The sequence below is a fragment of the Hydra vulgaris genome, chromosome 02 (assembly GCF_038396675.1).
Source record: "Hydra vulgaris chromosome 02, alternate assembly HydraT2T_AEP".
In the NCBI taxonomy this organism is placed as follows: Eukaryota; Metazoa; Cnidaria; class Hydrozoa; order Anthoathecata; family Hydridae; genus Hydra; species Hydra vulgaris.
Window position 1 is genome coordinate 14,417,415 of NC_088921.1, and position 27,586 is coordinate 14,445,000.

Below are 27,586 nucleotides of genomic sequence, written 5' to 3' on the forward strand. Positions count from 1 at the left end.
TAACTATCATAAATTTACTTTGTTTAGTGTTTGTTTGTCTACTGTTTGTTTGTTTACTGTTTGTTTGTCTACTGTTTTTTACTGCGTGTTTCACACTAATAATAAAAGATTATTATAAAATCAAGCTTATCAATTAACTTTTTTGTGTTAATTGGTATAGAATGAGTAATAAACATCCTGTAAAAAAAATTAAGGTAATCTATAATAGAGTTTCATTTCCTCTATTAAATTATATGTCAAACATAGCGGTAGCACTTTTATTTTATTTTAAGTACTTTCTTACATATATGTAAAAAAAAATAAGTGTGCCTAAATTTATGAAAACCACTGTATTTATAAATATATTTCAAATTTATAAAAACATTTTCATCATAATTTATAAATAGATTTCATCAGAATAAATTTTGATGCTCAATAGATACAGCTATATAAATTTTAGAACTTATTAAGAATATAATTTTTACAGTTTTAAAAAAAAAAGGTCAAAAAAAAAAAAAAAAAAAACGTCTTTAAATTTGTTTACAACAGTTTCTCTCGTGTCAACCTAAAATATAAAAAAAACAACACCAAAATAAATAATTTTAGAATCATTTCATATCAAATCACCTAATGGTCACATGATAGCACGTCAGATTTGCTTTAAACTTCGACTACCCACATATTTTATGAAAAAAAAACAACATATTCCTGAAAATTTGAGCTTGATTGGCTTGATCTGCTTAATAGTTATGAATTGATGAATAATGTTTTATAACAAAAATTTGAATATCTGAAATTTACAGTAGAACTTTTTGATTTTTAACATAACTTTATAAATAAAAGGTTATCGCTTGTATTTTGTATAGTAATAGTTTTTTACCCAAACGATTCATTTCAGGTAATAATCTTTTTTATTTACAAAAAAATGGTCAAAAATCCACTATGAGCTCCAGAAATTTACATTTCTTGGAAGTTTAAATTTCTTACTTAACATTGATTCAAACATAACCTTTGACAGGTTGGTTAATCAAGCTAAAAATTTCAGGATTTTATTTTTTTATAAAATCTGCAAGTAGTCCAAATTTGAAACCATTCTGAGGTGGTAATAAGGCTCTTTTTAAAACTAAATGATTTAATATGGAATGACTTTTTATCTAAAAACATATAAAAGAGCCGGTGATTTTAAAATTATTCTTTATTATTTTTTTTTGTATGAGATCGTATAAAAATCAAAAATGGTAAAAAAAAATCTAAAAACACCTAAAAGAGTCATGTGAGGTGATTTTAAAATCAATCTAACCAATCAAGAACATGGAAATTGAGTAATATTTTATGCAATAAAAAGTTATGCAATCATTATTATCATAACAACAATTATTATATACTCATTATCAATTTATAGGATAAAATAAGTAAAGTTATTGTGTTTTGTACTAAGTCACAGAATAACTGATAGAACAAATTTTTTCATGTTAGTTTTCAAACCTTGTTTTTTCCTATTTTCTATACGCATATTTTCTTTATTTTAAAACACTCACTCACAGCTTAGTTAATTGCACTTGTGGTGGACTCCAAAAACTATGTTCAATATTATCTATTTTTAATTATCTATATATTAAACTAAATTCAATTAATCAGATTTACTTTTTTACTGGAAATCTTATTTGATAAGGCTTTAGTTATATTAATTATGGTTATTGATTCCATGTACCATAATGCACCACAGACATTCAAGATAACATACACACTAAGGCATTGAAATTAAAAAAATTAATAATTAAAATAAAATGAAATTTTTTTTTTAAAATACATTTGCATCGCATTTATTTCCACACTAGTGAAAGCCTAAAAATATGCATCTAATTACACAACATAACATAATTCAATAAAAATAACATAATTCAATAAAAATAACGTAATTCAATAAAAATAACATAATTCAATAAAAATAACATAATTCAATAAAAATAACATAAATCAATAAAAATAACATAAATCAATAAAAATAACATAATTCAATAAAAATAACATAAATCAATAAAAATAACATAAATCAATAAAAATAACATAAATCAATAAAAATAACATAAATCAATAAAAATAACAAATCAATAAAAATAACAAAAATCAATAAAAATAACATAAATCAATAAAAATAACATAAATCAATAAAAATAACATAAATCAATAAAAATAACAAAAATCAATAAAAATAACATAAATCAATAAAAATAACATAAATCAATAAAAATAACATAAATCAATAAAAATAACATAAATCAATAAAAATAACATAATTCAATAAAAATAACATAAAACAATAAAAATAACATAATTCAATAAAAATAACATAAATCAATAAAAATAACATAATTCAATAAAAATAACATAATTCAATAAAAATAACATAATTCAATAAAAATAACATAAATCAATAAAAATAACATAATTCAATAAAAATAACATAAATCAATAAAAATAACATAATTCAATAAAAATAACATAAATCAATAAAAATAACATAATTCAATAAAAATAACATAATTCAATAAAAATAACATAAATCAATAAAAATAACATAATTCAATAAAAATAACATAAATCAATAAAAATAACATAATTCAATAAAAATAACATAATTCAATAAAAATAACATAATTCAATAAAAATAACATAAATCAATTAAAATAACATAATTCAATAAAAATAACAAATCAATAAAATAACATAAATCAATAAAAATAACATAAATCAATAAAAATAACATAATTCAATAAAAATAACATAATTCAATAAAAATAACATAAATCAATAAAAATAACGTAAATCAATAAAAATAACATAAATCAATAAAATAACATAAATCAATAAAAATAACATAAATCAATAAAAATAACAAATCAATAAAAATAACAAAAATCAATAAAAATAACATAAATCAATAAAAATAACATAATTCAATAAAAATAACATAATTCAATAAAAATAACATAAATCAATAAAAATAACATAAATCAATAAAAATAACAAAAATCAATAAAAATAACATAATTCAATAAAAATAACATAAATCAATAAAAATAACATAATTCAATAAAAATAACATAAATCAATAAAAATAACATAAATCAATAAAAATAACATAAATCAATAAAAATAACAAATCATTAAAAATAACAAAAATCAATAAAAATAACATAAATCAATAAAAATAACATAAATCAATAAAAATAACATAAATCAATAAAAATAACATAAATCAATAAAAATAACATAAATCAATAAAAATAACATAAATCAATAAAAATAACATAATTCAATAAAAATAACAAATCAATGAAAATAACATAAATCAATAAAAATAACATAATTCAATAAAAATAACAAATCAATAAAAATAACATAATTCAATAAAAATAACATAATTCAATAAAAATAACATAAATCAATAAAAATAACATAAATCAATAAAAATAACATAAATCAATAAAAATAACATAAATCAATAAAAATAACATAAATCAATAAAAATAACAAATCAATAAAAATAACATAAATCAATAAAAATAACATAAATCAATAAAAATAAACATAACATAAACAATACATAAACCAATAAAAGCAAAAGATTTAAGTTGATGAATATCCAAATAACAATTTAATTATTACTACATATGCTATAATAGCTGGAACATCATCTTAAGTTGGAAAAAGTTATTTAGCATCTGTTAGTTCTATAAGTTTGCCAACATTTAAAACTTCTGAAAAGTAAGAGCTTATAGACATGATCAATGTCTATAAATGATTTTGTCTATAAAAGATTTTCATATATGAAATATTCATTTAAAACTTCTGAAAAGTAAGTGCTTATAGACATGATCAATGTCTATAAATGATTTTGTCTATAAAAGATTTTCATATATGAAATATTCATTTAAAACTTCTGAAAAGTAAGTGCTTATAGACATGATCAATGTCTATAAATGATTTTGTCTATAAAAGATTTTCATATATGAAATATATTAAAATATTTTAACATATTGGTGTTCTGCACATTATTTTAATCTTTTAGAAAAGGAAGTAACACACCCAGATGTCATTAAACTATGGTTGAAGTGCATAAATATTTCCGCAATACACATCAAACACAGTAATATTATTTTGTATTAGTGGATTATTAGCTTCAAGTATAAAAAATATATAAAAGTTTGAGGCTAATTACTAAATTTTTCATTTAAGGGATGGTAGTGTGAGAAAGGAAGACATATGCCTCAACTACCAATCGATGCTCGATGGAACTCCTAAATTGACTGTGTAAAAACATACATGAAAAGCTACCTAGTTTATGTAGAAATAGTAGATAATCATGATATACCTAACAAAACCAGAAAAACTGTTAAAAATCGAACAATATTTAGAGAAGCTAACAATTTTCAAACCTAACTGAAAATATTTGGTGTTGTTTTAAACCAAGTATTTAATTCATTTTTAAAAAAGATTTTATTAATAAATAAGACTTTATAGGTGTAAAGGAAAAATAATATAAAAATTATGTTGATTAAATAAATAAAAAATACAATATTTTCTAGAGGCAAAGTGACAGCTGTCAGCTATTCAAATGCGATGAGTTGTGGCTCTCACTTCTGAACAACCCTGAACTAAGTAATTACCAAACAGTAATTAAGAAGAGATGTAATGATGCTATGACAAATATCAATTTTCTTGCAAACATGACCAATCCTCGCTTTATGGGTAAAAATAGGTTTTGTATTAAAAATCAAAAAAATTTATGTTTACAAATTGGGTAACCAATTATTGGGTTTTTCAAGGCGAGTTTTATTGGGTTTTATTGAGCAGGTTTTTTAATGCTGTTCAAATTGAATTTTTGGCCAAAACCAATACCAAATTAAAATTTTGGTCAATCACAAGCCTTGAGTATGACGACTAAAGATAGAATATCATCAAAGACTAATAAATAGTATCATTCTATTGGATCTTCAAGGTATTTTGTATCTATTTACTTTGCCATTGCCTTTGGGACAGAAGTGACACTAAAGCCATTACCACAAAAAGAGCTGGCTACAACAAACAACATAACTGACAACAGACTGAGTTTCTGTAGGCAAGTGCAGAGTGAAGTGGGAGCTGCTGAAAGAACATCAGAAAGAGCTGCCACCATTGCATGTCAAGTTAGCCATAATCACAAAGCTGAAAACTATGTGGAGTTAGTTCAATTTCTTATAAAGATTTAGATAAAATGAGATGCAGAATGTTACTCACTATGATCTCAATAAAATCAAGAAAAACACGGGAGTATACTTAGAGGAGCAAGGTAAAAACTTTAATCAATATATATTGGGTATTGTACATCGTTATCAAGGACAGTATACCAAAAATATGATGGAGGACTACATTTCTGGGCTACTTCAGAAAATTATTATTTTTTAAGTACCTCAACTCTAACTCTTAAATACAAACCTTGTTGTGAAAGTTATTAAAATTAAGTTTTAATCTTAAGCTAAGTGAAAGTATTCTTGAATTTTCCAAACCTTATCTATTTATCTGACAACGAATGTTGTTGTAATTGGTCGCACTGAATAGCTTAGTACTAGTACAATTGACACTGCTATCACTAAAGTTTAAATTTTTGTCTTTCGTGATCTCCTAATAAGATAGTAACTCTGTGACTCCCTAATCAATTAGCTTGAAACAAGAATGCTGTGTTGAGAAGCAGGTTGAGTACAGTACCTCCAGATTTGGATGTGGGTTTGAACTTTAAATCTCTTGATTTACATTACACTTCTAAATCTAGAAAATCTACTTGTTTCTGAAGCTTTTTGAGTATTTTTACTGTATTTGCCTATTTAATATGCAATAGTTGCTTATTATCAGAATGTACAAAAATATGTAACTTTTCTTGTTCTGTCTCATTAATAAAAAATTTTCTTTGTACTATGATTTCATAAAACTAACAGTTGTGCAAGCAATTGAAGTATAACACTTTGAATTCAAAAATAAACATTGTGTTACAGCAGTAACGCAATCTGGACAGTGAGGGGTTTGAGGTTGTTGGCAAGCATGAAATCACACACAAGTTGCCACACAACAATACTATCTGTTGATTTATTGTCAATGACAACATCCTTATTGGTGCTAAACCCCCTGTTCAACTGATGCCTCTCCGTGACTCAGAGTCAGAACCAACTTGATGACAGAAAACAACACTATATACGTTGTAATGTCAATTGCTTTGAAGTAAAAATCATTGAGCCATTTTATTTTTCGATTATAGCTAATGTAAACATACCAATTCATTGCAAATTCTGATGATAAATATTAAGAACTTGTTGATAACTTTGTCCGAATAAAAAGCTGATAATATTCCAAGTGAGATAAGATGATGCAGCAATGTTTATATTTGACTCTTATTTCTTTTATGAGTGACCTGAGCATAAAAATTTGAAAGCAAACAAGTACTCATTAACAACCTCAGAATTAATCTTTTAAATAACTTTTCAGTAGTTGAAATCTATATATGCATGCATTAAATTTTAAATTCTTTAATATTCTTCATTATAGCTGTATTATTTTTTTTTTGGCAGTGCTAAATCAGCTTTGGCAGTGATAAATCAGGAGCAAGCCTAATACTAATTTTACTGGGTTTTTTTTTTACAGATCAATTTTGGTAAATTTTGAGCAAATCTCAATTGTTTCAGATTTAATGAACATGCTTAGAATACTCTTAATCTACTGCACAGAGTTGGCAGATGTCTGGCTTTTACAAAAGAAAACACAGCAAAAAAATTTATTTATACAGATTTGGCACTGTATTCCTGACCGTAAACGTCAGATGTCTGGCAACTCTAACTGTGCAAGATCACCATTTATGTGAAGTAACATTGGAGAGCCTGTCTAATAGAGCATCAGAAACGGTTCAAACATGTCTGATAGAGCCTCAGAAACAGTTCGCCTGGTAGCTAAAGAACTGGAATTTTACAAGGTAAAGTTCTTTTTAAACAGCATTTACATCAAACTTATATGATTTGCAAGATGGCCGTTTACTTATACGCAGAGCCTCGCAATAAAAAATTATTTATATTTTAGATTAGCCAAATACTAATTAATGTTTCTACTACCTTTTTGTCTTCAACCCATCTGGTTGCAAAAAATTAGAGTGGGAACACAGAGCCTTTAATGATACTGATAAAGTCACTTCTTCTGGCAGGAGAATCGTGAAATAAGGTAAAGTAGCTTTTAAAGGTTATTTTAATTTCCAATTAGTTGATTTTACTCCTGTTTTAAAAGCACCATGAATTATTTGTAGGAAACAGCAGCCTATGACAATAAGTTTAGATAGTTCGTGTTCTTCACATTTGCTTTGAGTGTCTCTGTGAAAATTTTGGTTGACACTCGGTGGTCAATCCATAGAAGTCTGAATAATCTTGCTGATATTAAAATCACTAATCTTTTAATTAAAATGATTCAGCAAATCAAGACTAGTACACTTTGACTTGTATTTTTTCATCATTACAATATAGGATGAGTAAATCCATTTGACAAGTTTGAGTTTTCATGTTGAGGGATTCATCAAAGGACACAACAAGCCAAGAAGACAGGCTTAGACGTTGATTAAGTAAAGCTTTAAAACAAGGCTAAAGACCATGAGTAATGCTATATCCAACTTTATTTAGTCCTGTCTGAAAAGATTTAGCAATCTCACTGTCAGAAAACATATCTTGGAACAAATTAGTTGCATTTTTGTTTGAATTGTTAGAAATTTTATTTAAGCAACAATGCAATGCCCACATAATTTTTGCACAGATTTTATTAGAATTTGATACAAAGAGTTCTAAAGATTATTGCTTCATAATGTGTCCTGTTAAGAAATCAGTTATCTTTAAATTAGACTCTTCCACTAAATTAGGTGAATTATTATTTTACTGTAATGTTTACAAAAATTAGAACATTGTAATGATTACAAAAACTTTAATTATTTAATTAACCAGTACTAGTTTAATTTAATTTAAAACGTTTTCTAATAAAAATATTCAAGAGTTTTCAAAACTAGTTGAAAACCTTTGAAACTTTATGTAAATTATGTAACTTTAGTTAAGAAAGCCCATAAAGTTTTTCGCTTTGAAAACACAAAAGTGTTCAAAGTTAAAGCTTACAGTAAAACAAACTATAGAAATAGCCCTAAATGATTTAAGTTGATCATAAAAAAAAAAATATATATATATATATAGAAATAGTTCTTTTTTTATAAATAAAAAAAAAGAAACATTAATTATGGTAATAAAAAAATAACAACCATAGATAATTTATTTAAAATGTGTTTATTGAAAATAATTGTTAGTCAGAAACAAACAAATTTGATACTTGACTCAAAATTGTTTTGCATAATATAAATACATTTGAAAATATCAAAGTTTTAAAGTTTCAAAGTAGTTTATTCCAAATGTAATTTAATTAAGAGTTAAAATGTAATTTAGAGTTAAAATGTAAAAAAGAGTTTCAATTTCTTATGTTTACTTTATAATTTTGTTTTCCCTTTTGTTAAGAATACTTTTCTTTATTTTTAGTTTAAATTGCTGTTATTTTCTCTAAAGTTTTGCTTTGTTATTCAGCACATTTTTATTACAATTAAAAAGAAATTGAAAAGCCACGGTCAAAATGTAAAAATAAAACATTACATGCGTGGTCATATAAAAACGTGAGATCACAGGGGATCCTATAAAACACTGTAGGGTATTTTTTAATCACCAATAAGTACATAACAGCTTAATTGTAAAATGAGTAAATTCCCTATCAGAATTCTCTAACTATATGATTAAAAAAAAAAATCCTTAAAATTTCTAGGTTTTCCATGACTTCAGCCAAAATAAAATAATTTTCCAGGTTTTCCAGGTACAGTACGAACCCTGTAAACTGATGATAAGCAGATCATTAGCTTCATTAAGTTTACAGAAGGTGCACCTGGCATAACTAACCGGAATAAACATTCAGTGAGAGGCAATATCAGCAAAAAAAAATTACAGATTTGTTTCTGAAAAACAAACAACTAGGACATTTGCTTAAAACATATGTCCTTACCATATTTTTTTAGGCTGTTTAAATTTTATTGACTTTTAAAGACATAATAGCTGTTTAAGGAATGTCTTAAACTTGTATTTAGAGGCAATTGGTTACTTTATAAAATTATTTCATGTTAAGATGAAAATCAATATTTTATTCATGAAATATAAAAGCATTTTAATCATGCTTTGTTTTATATTCCAAACTTTAAGAAAAATATTTAAAAAACAATATATGCAGATATAGACTTGTGCCAAACAACTTATGTATTTTTAAATGTTTTATTTCTAAAAAAAAATCTTTTAAAAAACTATAAATTATGAAAAACTAATTATATTTGATTATACCAAAAAAGAGAACAGTCTATTATTTTGAGAAATCCAAATATTGTTAAACATACTAAATATAAAAGAATAGAGTCAATCATTTAGAGAAATAAACTCAAAACAAATTATGTCAAAACTTATCTAAATAATGTTGGATGAAATTTTGATTTTAATAAATTCAATCTCTTAATGAAATTTTAAATTTATTAAACTAGGAAAAACAAATTTTATTAACAGAAAATACTTTTAATATAATTTCTATATTATTTATATACTTTAAACACCTGTATCTTCATTAAAAACAACTTTAAAAAATGCAACGAAGCATTGAGGACTTACCTAAAATAGAAAACAAAAATAAAGACTCTTTAGAAGATTGCTTCGAAGGAATCAGATTAACAAGAAATTTTAATAAACTATTTTGGTTTGTATTGGTTAATCCGCAAATCATTGATAAACAACTCTCCAACCTTTTATCAGCCATAATCTCTTCACTACTTAAATAATTATATGCATATACAGATGCACAAAACTCCATTATTGTTAAATGTGCAAATTGATAGTTATAACCTCGATTTGTTTCAATCCTTTCCACAAATCCAAAAAAATTGTCTTTATTTTCATCAAAATCAATGACAAAAGTTTGAATTTCTTCTTTAGAAAAAATTACTTTATTTTCAACAAACAATTGATATGCAATTTTACAAATATTTAAAACATATTTTTTATTGAAATCGTTTTCCATTATCTGATAAATCAATTCATTGTTTTTAAAGATATGTTTTTGCAAAAAGTATAAAAAAATATTTGCGTACAAATCTGTCATTGTTAAAAAAGAATTTAAATCTACATTTTTTGAGTCACTAATAATCTTACACATGGAAGATAAATAAAATGGAACAGATGACATGGACTTTGCAATTGGAGATTCCTTTAAAGTTGCTTTCACAACATCTTTTTTATCCTCTAAAACATTATTTTCTATGTAATTGTTTATTCCATTTTCATTAAATCCCATTATTTGAATGGTTAATTTATCACTATGCTCTGAAGATATATTTTGATATTGATCAATTGCATAAACTCTACCAGCAACTACATATTTGAATTTTTGAATTTCTGTCAAAACATTAACAATTGGATAGTTACAACTTAAACTTGGATGTAATAATTCATTTAAATATTTAAACTCGTCTAAACCATCAATTATAAACAGCGCAGGATAATTACTAATATTGAAATCATTTATAATATTTTTGTAGAAAATATTTAGTAATTCATTAATATTAGAAATATTTTGATACTGATTAAGCCTTCTGCATTCCAAATAAAACACAAGTTTATCATTTTTCCAAATTTGATCGTTAGACCAATCAAGCAAACATTTTCTAAGCAACCATGTTTTACCAATACCAGCTATTCCAGATATTAATGTAATAGATTTTTCTTTCATAAATATTTCACTATATGGAATTGGTGTATAACGTATTTGCTTTTCAAGAAATTTCTTTCGTTCAACACTATAAAATATATCTTTTTCAGTATTAACTGCATCAACGATACATAGATCAACAAATTTATGCATTAGATCAACATATGCAGGTGATTTTAATGGTGGTTGAATTTCATCTATTTTTTCATAAATTGTAAGATAATGACTTTTAAGTGCTGTGCATATCTCAGATATATCTAAATACAATAATTCATCATCATCATCATCATCATCATCATCATCATCATCATCATCATCATCATCATCATCATCATCATCATCATCATCATCATCATCATCATCATCATCATCATCATCATCATCATCATCATCATCATCATCATCATCATCATCATCATCATCAACATCATCATCATCATCATCATCATCATCAAGGTCACTGTCATCATAATCATTCTAGGACAAACCCAGACCTATTTTGGTACAGCTGGAGCAGTATGGGCACCTCAAAAAAAAGCGCCTAAAAATTAATTGTTGTTTTCTTTTGCTTTTTAATAAAAATAGGAAAAAAAGTTTAAATTAAATGCATTTGTAAATAAATAATTTTCTGCTTTTTTTTACTAAGTTCATTTTTCTTGAGGAATATAAAATGAATTAATAAGTATATAATATAAAATGAATTAATATAAAATGAATTAATAAGTACGCTTAGTAATCATCATCATCATCATCATCATCATCATCATCATCATCATCATCATCATCATCATCATCATCATCATCATCATCATCATCATCATCATCATCATCATCATCATCATCATCATAATTAACAATTACATCATCATCATTAATATAATAAATATAATTTAATAATTACCTTTATTGAAATTACATCTGGAAGTGATTTCTGATGAATTTAAAGAATCTAAACGATAGTTGTGTAAATTTGAATAATACTTTTGATAAACTTATTAAAGTTAACTATACTTATCATTTCTATAAAAACTATAGTTATTAGTTATACCTATTGTAAGAATTTTTACTATAACAATTTAACGTTATTTTAGAAAAATAACGTTAATTACAAACTAACTGTTAAAAAATAATGAAATTGAGTGAGAAAAAAATAAAATGTATGGCGCCGATGTGTGCAGAAATATTAGATGAGGTACTATCCAGTGGAAAGTTAATCTATTATTTCTGTTGTTTCTTTAATTTGTCATTTTAATTTCCATGTTTACAAAGCTAAAGCACCACTATAATACACTATTATATATATATATATATATATATATATATATATATATATATATATATATATATATATATATATATATATATATATATATATATATATATATATATATATATATATATATATATATATATATATATATATATATATATATATATATATATATATATATGTATATATATATGTATATATATATATATATACACACACACACATATATATATATAGAACTCTTATATGTTTTCCGAAAGTTTTTTCCATATTTTGTTGACAAAAAGTAAATATTAAAATGCAAGACCAGAACTTTTTATTAATTGATAGACTGCCTGGCCCAACCAAACCCTCAGTCAATGTAGCAGCACTACCTTGCGGGTCAGGCTATTTGTCAGTTGATGCAGCAGCACTCCCTTGCGAGTCAGGCTATAAGATAGTCGATGTAGCAACACTCCGCGCATGATTTACAGTAAAAAAAATAAAAATATTTTATTAAAAAAATTAAAAATAAAAACATTTTATTGAAAAAAATAAAAATAAAAACATTGTTTATATTGTTAAAAACATTCAGAATGTTTTTAAAAACATTCTGGTCAATTGAATTTGTGTTTTTGTGGTTTTTTTAAAAAACGATTAATTTGTAATTAAATTAATGGTTTTGACTTTCGTCCAACACGCAAATGACGAAAGTTAAAAGTAATTAAAAGTGACGTATGTGTTGGCGTAAGAATCATTTTTTTCCTTCCGTGTAATAATATAATGGTATAATACACTATTATACCATTATATTATTGCATATAATAAGACAAAAAATACATTAAATTTCAGCCAAAAATGCCTTTTTTATATAGTTAAAGACTTTTGAAACCTTTATTTAAATGCAGTTAGATAAAAGGTTCAATCAAAAAAAAAAAAAGTAGGAATTTATAGCAATAAAAAAATAAAAAAAGGTTTAACAATTTATTTTTATAAAACATATACAACAAAGATGAAGCTTTTAAATGTAAATGTATTTTAAAATGTTGAAGCATAATTTCTTTAATGAAATTTAATAAACCTAATTTCATGGTAATGCTATAACACACATTCTTTTGCTAAATCACAGCAGTATAAAAACTTTTTTGTGACAAGAAAATATTAAATGAATAAAAAAATTCTTTTTTTATTTCAATCATTACCCGTTGTTTTTTTAAATATTGATAACTGGGAGGATAAGTTGGAGTGAGCCAGAAGAGAAGAAAATCATTTATGCCATAGCTAGATAGGAAGTGACCGGGGCCCCAGCCCGGACCCAGACTAAAAATGAGACTTTTTGCAAACCTGGCCCCGGTTGCAGGGTTGATATCCAGGGCTAGAAAAAAATTTATAATTCTTTAAATATTAAATTTTTAACTTACATTTATAATTTATTAAATAATGGCATGTAATAATATACTTTTACACTCTAAATTACTTCTAACAAGGTTGCAAGCAATTTCAAGCAAGGTTGCAATTAAGTTATGTGTTACTTTAAAATAAAGGATAGATTAAAAAGAGAGGAAACAGTTAACAGAAGACTTCAAAAATTGTAGGTTGTATAAAAAAGGAGAACATAATGCTGGATAAAAGTTTTTTTGATGTGCAAAGAGAAAAAACTAAGTGTTTATGCAGCCCTGGTCACAAACTTGCCCCTGCTATATTTTATCAAATCCAGCATTGGCTCCAGTCAGTTATCAACTCTGATTGTTTAATATAGCTAGAATGTGCCAAGAAAAATAGGCCAAACTTCCACCAATTTATTACAATCAAAATTGTGTTAAAATTATCCAATTTTTTACTGGTTCTTGGCGCCATTTTCTATGTTAGCCGTCTTTTTCTCATTAGTGCAATATTTCCAGTTGCACAGTTTGGGGAGGAATGAGCCGTTACTTCATAGAGTGAAACTCAGCTCACTCTTAAAGCATGAGATTAAAAAAAATAAGAAAGGAAAATCTTTTCAAAAAGATTTAAAACATCTGTTTTTTACAAATTTCTTTAATTTTTATATAAAGTTAAGAAATTAATGAATATAAAAAAAAGTATAAAAAATATATACTTTTATTATCATAAATTTTTCTTCATTTCTAAAATATAATCTAAACATTACTGGTGATGGTGCTCATTAACTTCTGCACAATTGTTATTGTCATTTTTTTGATAATGGTAAACCCTGCTTTCAGCAATTTATGTACTGAATTAATAGTCTTGCCTGTTTTATGCAAAAACCCTTTGCCAAAACCCCAATATTTTTTAATGGGCTGAAATTGTGGGCAACTCAGTGGATTGAGCTTTTTTGATACAAAATTAACCTTCCTCAATTTATAACTTTCTAAAGTTTATTTTAGTACAGTGGCACAAGGCTAAGTCGGGCCAAAACAAATAAGGCCTAGCATTTGACTGAATGAGTGGTAAAAGTTGCTTTTGAAGGCACTTTAAACATAAATTTTCAATGTAAAAATTGATGACATCTCAAAAGCTCTACTCTTTTTTTTCCACAACTACAAATTGCTTGCCATAAGAGCAATTTTTTGCCAAATTTGTCCACAAGTTTGTATTTATACTTGTTGCTTACACTTCTATCAACAATTGAAGTATAATATTTGTCAGCAGGAAGTTGACTAAAATCACATTTAATGTAAGTCTTGTTGTCCATCAAAATGCATCCACTCAATTTTGTCAAAATTTGGGTGTAAATTTTTCATGCTCGTGTTTTGGCATTGGAATTAGCCTCTAAACATCAAAGGTGAGAGCAAAGAGTTAATTTTTAGATTTATATACATATATTATATATAAAGAAGATAAAAAAGTAGTAAAATGAATTTTTGCATCATTTGCAATGAGTAAAACTTAATAAATTTTTTCCATTGTAAAAAAAATCAATAAAAGAGTACACTAAATAAATTTTTGAATAAGTCAAAAAAATAAAAATTTTTTCCATTTTTAAACAAATCAAAAAAAACCAGTTAACTTAATAAAATTTTGCATTGATAAACAAGGCAAAAAAAAAAGAAAACTTAATCAACTTTCGCATTGTTAAGCAAATCAAAAATTTAATTAACTTTTGCATTGTTAAACAAATCAAAAAAACAGGAAACTTAAAAATTTTTGCATTGTTAAATAAGGAAAAAAAAAAGCAAACTTATTCAAGTTTTGCATTGTTAAACAAGTCAAAAAAAATTGCAAACTTCATAAATTCTTTCATTGCAAAAAAAGTCAAAAAAATAGCAAGCTTTCACATTGTTAAACGAGTCAAATGTCAATAAATTCTTTTCATTGCTCATTTAATAATGTCAATAAATTTTGACATTGTTAAATGAGTAATGAAAAAAAAAATTAATAAACTTTTGCATTGCTAAATAAGTAAGGAAAATAAAAAACTTAATGAATTTTTGCATTTTTAAATTAATTTAAAAAATAGTAAACTTAATAAACTTTTGCATTGTTATACAAGTCAAAAAATAGTAAAGTTAATAAATTTTTGCATAGTTAAACAAGTCTAAAAAAGAGTTAATAACTTTTAAAAAAGAGTTAATAACTTAATAACTTTTGCAATTTTGAATTGTTTTTTGCATTGTTGAATTAAACTTTGCATTTTTGAATTGAATTTTGAATTGTTGTTATGTAAAAAGATTTGACTTAAACTGATGTAAATTGTTGTTAACGCCCTTAAAGCAAAATAAACAAACTTTTTTTTATATAAAGTATTTCAAAATGTATTTTTATAAAGTTATTGTAGTTAGTTAAACTAATTTTGTGCATTGGTTATAATAAGTTAATCACAGGCTCTCAAATAAGCTTGGTATGGAGTAATTCAGTTGCAACACATGTTGAATTTGTACTTAAGTACAAATAAATACTTAATTAAATACTTACTTAATAACCATTCATATAATTATATATGTATGTATATATATATATATATATATATATATATATATATATATATATATATATATATAGTCAAAATGGTTAGTCAGAAACATTTAAGTGACAAAAAAGATATAAATAAATATATATTTAATATATATATATATATATATATATATATATATATATATATATATATATATATATATATATATATATATATATATATATATATATATATATATATATATATATATATATTAGGGTGGGGCATAAAACACCAAAGTCATTAAAAAAATACCATAATAATTTTTCTGGTTCCTTTTGATATACATATTAAAAAAATGTAATTTTTTTTTTTAATGGGTACCCTTATGGTTGGTCCCAGCACTCCGAAAATTAGAAAATTTATAATTGTTGTAAATAATAAGGGGGGCAGGGTCACTTACAAATATTTTAAGGATATCGTAAGGGTTACTTTTGTAGCCTGATATATCTATTTTTAGATTATGTCTTGTTTTATTGCAAAAGATGAAGGAAATGGTCAGCCCTACCCATTAAAATACATGATGTTTATATTTGAGAGGTAGGGGGGGGCATATACATTTTTTCCTATGTATTTTAAATAAAAAATAATTTATCCTTTGGATTTATTTTTTTAAAGAAAGATTATTTTAAAGTTTTTAACCAAGATTTTTTTTCTGTTTTCTGAAATTTTAGCTGATGATCTGCAACAACTAATAAATTAGCTTGGCTATCTTGGTTTCTGAAAGTTTCAATGAAGTCTTGACCAAGTTTAATAGTACCTTCTGCACTATCATTTACAACAAGAAGACCAGTGACATAATTTTTAAATCTAATGTAACCCGAAAATTTTTCCCAGTTTGATGAACTGATTTTAAGACATTCTGTCTCATGTAATGTCATTTTTAATAAATCAAACAAAAACCAGCTTTCAGGACCAATAAAATCTTCAATATTTTTAGTTATTTTTTTTTTCATTGTCAGTAAAAATTTAGGAATTCAGTTCCCCCATCTTATAACTGGTGGGCTTCGCTGTTTGAGCTAATTTAAGAGCTAATTTTTGTAGCTGATCTACAGGTAAACATTTCTCAGCAAGACACATAACCATAAATCTTTCATTTAAATACCAATTGTGCTTTTTAAGTGATTTCAGTACGGCTTCTGCTGGTTTGAAACTGAATTCAGCATATTGTGTCATTTCATTAATATCTTTAAGATCTAAAGAAGGTGCTATGGCAGGGATAGGAGCTTTAATAAACCATGGAACATAAAATAATGCTGTAAATGAAGCAATTTCATAAATCAGCTTTCCCTCTTGCAATGATATTATGTTAGGACATAAGTTACTGAATTGCGGTTTGAAGAAGATCATAAGTTAAATAATAAACTCCCTGTGCCATAAACCTGGCATGATGCAAAGCCATTGGAAATCTAAATTTAAATTTTTTTACTTTGCCACCTAACCAAAGTACTGCTAATTGTATAAAATACTGGTAGTCATTTTTTGGAAATATATCATTATCTAGGCAATTTTGAAGTAATGTTAATGATTGAGAAGCCTAAATTTCAAGAAACTTTATTATTAAAACTTATAATTAAACACATTAATCTAAATAAGACAAATAAATCAACCTGCTTTTCCAAAAGATATAATTTTTTTTTCTGAGTCAAATCTATTTAGGTTATCATAATTTATCTTCTTTTCAAGAATCGATTTCCAATTACCCTTCAGCCTATAAAATAACTCAGTCTTTGGTCCACTTGTTTTACCACCAGTAAGAACATTTGAAAAGTGCTAAAATATATATATTTCAAATCATTTAAATAAATTTTGTTAATAAAGCATTTAATTCATCAAGAAATATTTGTTTGCATTATTTTTATTTACACTAAGATAAAAATTTTAAAAATTACTGATTTTTTTAACTTAACCCTCCCCCCCCTACCTCCCAAATATAAACATGTTATTTATTGGGTAGGGCTGACCATTTCCATCATCTTTTGCAATAAAACAAGACATAATCTAAATATAGATATATCAGGCTACAAAAATAACCCTTAAGATATCTCTAAAATATTTGTAAGTGACCCTGCCCCCCTTACTATTTACAAAAATTATAAATTTTCTAATTTTCGGACTGCTGGGACCAACCATAGGGGTACCCATAAAAAAATTACTTTTTTTTAATACACATATCAAAAGGAACCAGAAAAACTATTATGGTATTTTTTTTAATGACTTTGGTGTTTTATGCCCCACCCTAATATATATATATATATATATATATATATATATATATATATATATATATATATATATATATATATATATATATATATATATATATATATATATATATATATATATATATATATATATATATATATATATATATATATAAGTGAATTATATATATATATATATATATATATATATATATATATATATATATATATATATATATATATATATATATACATATATATATATATATATATATATATATATGTATATATATGTATATATATATATATATATATATATATATATATATATTTATATGTATATACATATATATATATATATATATGTATATACATATATATATATATATATATATATATATATATATGCGGTAGTGCACTCGCTTCATAAGCGAGAGGTTCCGAGTTCGATCCCCACCACGTCCCTGGTAGTACTGCGCTTAACTTGTTTTTCCGCGCAGCGGCCTTGTTTGTCAAGGTTCGTGTTTCGGAGTTATAGAGTTGAGAGAGGGTTATAACCACAATTAAGTAACCTCCTCATCTGTAGTGGCCTTCTGGGCCTTGGGGACGAGAAAAAACAAAAAAAAAAAAAAAAAAAAAAAATATATATATATATATATATATATATATGTATATATGTATATATATATATATATATATATATATATATATATATATATATATATATATATATATATATATATATATATATATATATATATATATCAGGGTGTTAGCCAGCCTGATGGCACTGCATATAACGCGGTTTCCCACTTGGTTTAAAATTTCCAAAGGTTCTTAAGATCATGGTAAAAAAAAAAAATTAAATCAGTTTCAGATTTAAAGTGTTGCGCTAGACGAGTAAAAAACGCAATTAGTACGCATGACAAGGAAATGAATTAAGAATTAAGATCAACTTTTTAATGTGAAAAAACATGTCGTCATTAACAAGCAAGATCATTCAATCAAAAGTTGAAAAAAAAAATTATTTTTAATTTTTAATTGACGTCAGTTATTCTCCAGTTAAAATTGTTCAATACGTTTAATAAATTATTTCATTAATTTATTTTTGTTATTCAAAAAATCTTTATTTATATTCTTGCTGTTTATCTTAGGAAAGTTACAAATAAAATTTGCATATTAATAAATATTATAATTTAAAATAAGTTAATAACGTTTTATATTAAAAGATTTATTAATAATTTTGGTAAAATAAGTAAACAACAAAAAAATCAAAAATAAAACGTGCAATGAAACGTATTATATATTTTATATTTGCGTAAAACATAAACGAAGATTATTAAATAATATTATAATATTATTAATTATTAACCATATTTACAATAATTACAAAAATTATTTTTTTTTTTAAATTTACAAATACAAAATTTACGTAGATATTTAATGTATATCTGTATATTGAAAAAAAAAAAAAAATTAGTTTTTGTATTTAAATATATTTTTTTACTTAAATACCTAATTTACTAGATATTTAAATATACCGATTAAATTTAGTTGATGCCCTCATTTTAAAATACTATAGCGTCTGTATGATATTTTGTTGACTACGACATATTTCCATTAAATGATCAGGTCTGTGAATCATGAAAAGACGAAAAAAAAAAAATGATAAATTTTGTGTTATCATAAAATATAAATATTTGAAGCGAAAAAACCCAGACCGTAGATTCTTCTTTTTTTAAATCTTTTTAAAATCTCAATCGCTTGTCCAAATTCGAATAAGATTTTAAATAAACACGATTTTTAGGTAAAATGAACATCATAGATTAAAAATATGATCTGTTCCGATCATTTATTGGCACTTGTTCTTGATTGCAAGTTCTTTTTTGGTCGGAATTCTTGTATTTTTTGTAAAAATTGATAGAAATATTGTATTTTGACAACTATATAAAGCTAATATAGGTCAGAAATGATTAGAACTAGGGTCTATAGAAAATTAAGGCACTTTTTCAAAAGATTTTTAACTAAATTTAGTTAACGCTGATGAGCGAAAGTGATCTAAAGACTTCGAAATGGTATTCTTTAAATTCATTACTATTGGTAGTAAAAAGGATTAGAAAATTATATAAAAAAGAAAAAAGTTTCTTCAAATATTAAAAAAACCTGAAGCGAAAAAAAAAAATATAACATCTAAAGCTTTTGTTCGGACATAATACGCTTATAAAATCATGCTAATTTCAAATACTTAAGTTCGAATAATTTGTAAATCGCCTTAACTACACTGAGTATTTAAATTAAAGTAGCATTTTATATTTGATGGAAATTGGCAAGCCAAACAAGTTTTTCAATTAAAAGTTATTAAAATTTCGGAAACTTTAATTTAACTTTTATTTAAGCTTGGTTTCCAATAGTTGTAGAAATGTTGTGCAACAGTTGTGCACTTATGCTGTACAACAATTGTTGCCGAGATTCTATTTCCGCAACCTTTGTTTTACAACATAAATTTTGTTGTACAACCGACTTAAGTTGTGCAACTTACGCAAGAAAATGTTTCCATTATAAAGCATTATTGTTGTACAACTGTTGTACGACATTTCTACAACTTATTGGAAACCAAGCTTTAAAAGCTATCGATTTAAATAAGTTTTTTAACTTTTGAATGTATCTATGAAAAAATTGTAATATAAAATATGATGAACAATAATACGATTACCTATGTAAGGAAGTTAAGAAATTTTTTTTAAGAATTTTGAAATTTTTAGTTTTAAAATGCTAAAGTATTTAAAAACTGAAACATTCAAAATCTTTCCATATAATTAGGGTTGCCAACGTCTGGATTTTACGAAAATTAAAATTTTACGGATTTTAAAAACCTGTAATAATTTTTATCTAGTGTTTTCCTTCGTAAAAGCCATAAAATTCTGGCATTCCTACGTATAACGTATAGTGTTTTTTATTGACTGTCGTTAATTAAAAAGTTGTTTTAGCAAGTTAAAAAGTTACAAGAGGATCTTGGAAATCGTCAAAAATGTTTTGTTAAAAATTAAATACTATTTAGCATTTTTTTTACATTTATAATTTAAAAATGAAAATAAAAATAACAGAAGACAATATATGTAACTAATCGTTTAAACCTTTTAAAACTGTGTTTAAAAGCGATGTACTCAATTAAAATAGATCAAAGTTTCAATGAATAAATTTATTAATTCATTCATTAAAAAAATTGCAAACAATTGTCTTTTGTTCTTCTTTTCTCTCTACAATATTAAACAAAGGAGATAAGCGATTTAAAAATAAAAACTGACAAAGATTACTCAAAATGAAACAAGTTGAATAATTAGAATTAAACATTTATAAAATATTCTTGAAATATAAAAAAAAATATATTCCTATGAATAACCCAGCAAAAATAGAAAATTTTTATTGAAACTTAATTGTTTCTAAAAAATTGTATCTACTTTTTTAAATGTCAGAATGTAATGACCTTTTTTTTTTTTGGCGGCACCTAAATTCCCAATTTCGCTAAAACGCTGTTTGAATTTTTTTCCTGGCAAACACCCTGTATATATATATATATATATATATATATATATATATATATATATATATATATATATAAGTGAATTATATATATATATATATATATATATATATATATATATATATATATATATATATATATATATATATATATATATATATATATATATATATATATATATATATATATATATATATATATATATATATATATATATATATATATATATAAGTGAATTATATATATATATATATATATATATATAAGTGAATTATATATATATATATATATATATATATATATATATATATATATATATATATATATTTAAACAACTTTAAAAAGTATTCTACACAATAGAGTGCTCAATGTTCTTAAAAGAACAGAGCAATTATATATTAGTAGAAAATCACTTAACTTCATTTCTGATGAATCTTTGTTGATGAAACACAGTGTCAAATGGAAAAATTTAGTTAAGTGATTTTCTACTACTATATATATATAATATATATATATATATATATATATAATATATATATATATATATATAAATATATATATATATATATACATGTATATATATATATATATAAAAATAAATAAATAAATATATATATATATATTAGGGATATGACTTTTTAATTGTTTTTCAAATAAAATGTTTCCTGTATCATAAATCGATGAACTTTTACCTAAAATCATGAAAAAAGGCCCAAAAAGCTTTCTGCAACAAAAAAAGGTCACCCCCAAAATAAAAATTTGATTTACCATTTTTATACATTCATTTTTGACCGATGTTTTAATCTTAAGCTTAATTCTCAGCTTAATTCTATTTATTTCATTATTTTGTTATGAATTTATAAATATAACGCCACATGTTACCATGGCAACAAAACGGCCGTGTGCCGGCAAATACTTGGAATTGTTATGTGATGACGTCATTGTGTTACCACGGTGATATAGACGACTGTAACAGACTGTAGAAGATTATAGAACTTAGTAGAACATTCTGGAAGCTCTAAATAATTATATAAGCGAGCTGCTGTCAGAGCTCAGTGTTGATAATGTGAATAGTTCTATGAAGTACTCTGCGTGTAACTGAGCTAATAAGGAACTACTGTAGCGAACTAAAGACGCTGTAAGTGTACGAAGTATAAGTAGTTGTAGCATTATCGTTAGGATACGGACTGGATTATCGAACTGTTATCAACATTGACTGGATTATCGAACTATAATTGGATTACTATACAGTTAAAGTATTTTATTAATTAAACGACTTTATTAAACGGATATTTACGCTCAGCTATCCGTAAAGTCGTAACAATATTATATGATGTCTCACAAGAAAAGTCATACCACAGTAACAAAGAACAAGAAGACTTGGACTAAAAATTTGGTGAGATTTCAAGAGTCACACAGAAGAAGAGGAAGCGTGGCTGTAGAAGAACATTCACTCGATGAAAAATCCAGAATACCACTTCAATTGCAGATCGTAGGAAGATACCAGTTTCTCGGAGCATATGTTAAAGGAAGAAAAGAACGAATAGACCAAATTTCTAAGGAAATTACAAAATTGTGGGACAATAAACTGAATTTTCCACGTGTGTCTGATCAAGTGATAAGAGCAAAGCTTATGAAGGTGCTGAAGGTCTATGATGAATGTGTCAAGCGTGGAAAATATGATGTTCTCAATGCATTATTTGACATCACGAAAGTGAATGGCCAGTGGTTATCCTCGGAAGATAAACGTCTATACCACCTACAAAAAGAAAGTAAAGGACAGGTGGGGTACTCAACAGGACAAGTGGCAAGTAAAGAAACCATTCACCCTTCCAAGAGAAGGAAAGTCCAGTCTGGAACAGCAATACCTTCCACATCACAAGTCCTGTCTACCACAGACAGTGGTACTGAATCTGAAAACTGCAAAAGTAAGAGTGAAGATGATGAAGACGACGACGGTGATAAAGACGATGATGAGGACACTCAGAAAAAAACTAGAAAGCACTACAAAAGTAAATTTGCTGTAAGTATGGTTACATCAAGTGGAGTTTCCACAAAGAAAGCTGCTAAAATATGCAATGTATTATCACAACAAGGTATTGATATTCCAACTCCAAGTCAATCAGCAATTTACAAGTCCATATTCAAAGAGGCAGGTAAATTAAAAAAAGAAATGATACAACAACTTAAAATGGAACAGTGGTCCTTACACTTTGACGGCAAACGAATAGATGATAAGGAATATCAGGTAGTTGTACTTCAGAATGAAAGAACTGACGTGAAACTTGATGCACTGCGTTTAAAAGATGGCAAAGCTGAAACTGTTGCTGAAAAAATTGCCAAACTTATTGATGAATACAATTTGTGGAATTCAATTAAGATGATCATTACTGATACAACAAACGTCAATACTGGGAAGAGAAATGGAGTTGTTGTGAAGTTGCAACGTATGTTTAAATTAAAGGGTGTCACAATACCACAATTTATCGGTTGTCATTATCACGTACTAGACAGGATTCTCCGTCTGGTGATGGACGAAGAACTTGGGGGTGATACCAAATCTCCAAACATTGAATACCCATTTGTGTCTGAACTGTTGAATAAGTATGATGAACTGAAGGATAAGTTTGTGAATGGAACTGTAGAAATTCTTGATAAATCAGGGTGGAGAGACGATATGAAGTTTTTGTACCATTTAACAAGAGTGTTTAGGTTCTATGAAGAACAAAGAAACTTCCCTCTGATTCACTTTCAGAACATTCCTAATATGAGCAATGCCAGATGGAACTCAAGAGCCATTCTCGCCATTCTGGCGTTCATTCTTATGCCTGAAGCGAGAAAGAATTTGGAGAAGGTTTGCAGGTTCATTTCATATAAGTGGGCAGAACATTGGTTTAGTAGTCAAAAGTACAATGACAATGACTTCAAGAATTTATCTGATGTATTGAAGCCTTACAAAAAGGCATTGCAGTCATTCAAAAATCACTGGAAGAAAGAGCCATCCGCCATCGACATACCACGAAGTAATCAGATAGCTGAACGTGCAATCAAGGTGATGCAAGACCTGTATGCTTCCTGCAGAAAGAAAGAAAGACAAACTGCAACTTCGATTCATTCTAAGTAATAAGCGCTAGACTCTTTATGAGACGTGAGCATCATGTGACCCATGTACTAAACACAGTAGGCCTATAGACACAGACAGTTATGTATATTGTTGTACTAGACGCTTTGATACTGTTAATTTTGTAATACTTGTATAATTATATATCACATAATGTTTTTTGTTATATCACAGTACATGTTGCATAAATAAATAAAATAACAACAGGAGTATGACTCTTACAACATCTTCAGCCTTTAATATTCATTTACTGTACAAAAGTGTACCTATTGAAAATTCGATTTTTTGGTTTTGGGGTGACCTTTTTTCAAAATATGTCAAAATGAAACATCTATTCGTTCTTTTTACATAAAAGTTCATTGAATTACGATACAGGCCTAGTAGGTTGCAAAAAAGTCATATCCCTAATATATATATATATATATATATATATATATATATATATATATATATATATATATATATATATATATATATATATATATATATATATATATATATATATATATATATACAACCCTCGGAATTAGGGAAATTGAGGTTGGCAATAATATGGCGACCTTAATCTTTTAGAGGTCGGCAAAAATTATTTGATACAAAGGACTTACCACAAAACCTAGAAACAAGGTCGTCAATTTTTTGCCGACCTCAAACATGTGTAGGTCAGCAGTTAGGTATATATATATATATATATATATATATATATATATATTATATTATATATATTTATATATATATATATATATTTACTTATATTTATATATATATTTTTACATATATTTATATATATATATATATATATATATATATATATATATATATAAATATATATATATATATATATATATATATATATATATATATATATATATATATATATATATATATATATACATACATACATATATGTATAAATACACATTAGAATTATGATTTTTTTCAACCCCATACTCCTGTACTGTAGTTTGATGAACTTTTACCTAAAAAGCACGAAATAAACTATCATTTGCATACCTTTTAAAATATCAATTTTTAACTACACAAACCGGTTTTTGTTGACGTCATTATTAAAATTTATTTAAATTCAGTTAAATATTTTAATGAGTATATATTTTTCAGTCAATGTATGTGCATCTTAAAAACTGTCTTTAATTAGTTTAATAAGTATATATTTTTTTTTATAATTTTTTATAAAAAAATATATATACTTATTATATATATATATACATACAACCTATACATACAATTATTATATATATATACTTATTATATATATATACATACAACCTATACATACAATTATTATATATATATACTTATTATATATATATACATACAATAATAGTTCACTTTGTGCTTTTTAGATAAAAGTTCATCAAACTACAGTACAGGAGCATGGAGTTGAAAAAAAGTCATAACCTTAATGTGTATATATATATATATATATATATATATATATTTATATATATATATATATATATATATATATATATATATATATATATATATATATATATATATATATATATATATATATATATATATATATATATATATATATATATATATATATATATATATATATATATATATATATATATATATATATATATATATATATATATTAGGGCTTGCAAAGTTAACGCGTAAAAAACGCGTTAAAGCGCTAATAATTTAACGCAAGTTAAAAAAATTAACGCAGACTAAATTTCCTCACTCATAAATTTTTTTGGTGATTAGATTAGATTAGATCATAAATTTTTTTGGCGATGCTAATTGAATCGATGTATACAAAAACGTTTTAAGTCATAAAAACTATTTTTTCGGGGAACAAGAAAAAACTTATTAAATTTAAAATTATTACTTTAATGAATTCAAAAAAAAAAATCTGGGTGCTTTTTGACATCTTTAAATATTAGATTTGTTAAAATATATATCAAAATTTGTGATATATATATGTGTTATACATATATAAAGTTGTCGGACTTAAAAATAGTTTTTATGACTTAAAACGTTTTTGTATACATCGATTCAATTTTGGTTAGCATCAAAAAATAATTTTTGAGCAAAAAAGAAACTTCTATACCACTTTTTTTTATTCTAATCAATGTTTACTCACATGATGACACCATTTTGTTTTATTTGTCTCAATTATGTCTCTCTCACCTTATACTTTTTGTTTTCGAAGTTGTTTTGATCACGTTGTTGTTTTGTCAATAAATTTATTAAATTTCCAAAATTTTAATATTATATCCTGATGAACTTTATTTATTAATAATTTAAATTATGGGTTCAAACAGCAATCGATCTATACTCAACGGAGCCTTTATTTTTAAAGATGAGTCAAAAAAATTGGTTATCTGTAAATATTGTTCCAAAGAATTTGCATATCACCGAAGTCTTACAACGCTTCAGTATCATTTGAACAGTAAACACGTGTTTTTTGCAACTACTAGTAAAAATCAAAGCAAGATAGCGAGTTCGTCAAAACAACTTACAACTGATGACAGTATTAAATAACAAAATAACATAAATAAACAAATTTCTGCATATAAATCAAAGGAAATTATGGAAGCCATTGTTTGCTGGGTTGCCAGTACCTGTCGACCACTCAACATTGTTACAGATCATGACGAATGTCATTCGAACAGCAAATACAATTAAAATAAAAATGCAAACACTCTATGAAGATGAGAGGAAAAAA

General features: G+C 24.9%; 1 protein-coding gene across 2 annotated transcripts in view; it reads right to left on the reverse strand.

The window, feature by feature from the left end:
- LOC136076754 (NACHT, LRR and PYD domains-containing protein 1a-like) overlaps nt 1–27,586 on the reverse strand; it is a 47,435-nt gene that overhangs the window by 15,667 nt on the left and 4,182 nt on the right. For both annotated transcript variants that reach the window (XM_065790184.1, XM_065790185.1), the window contains exons 3-4: nt 11,714–11,761; nt 9,720–11,069 (exon numbers count right to left, since the gene is read on the reverse strand). In XM_065790184.1, coding sequence (XP_065646256.1) covers nt 9,720–11,069; nt 11,714–11,761 — 1,398 coding nt within the window. The remainder of the gene's footprint in view (nt 1–9,719; nt 11,070–11,713; nt 11,762–27,586) is intronic.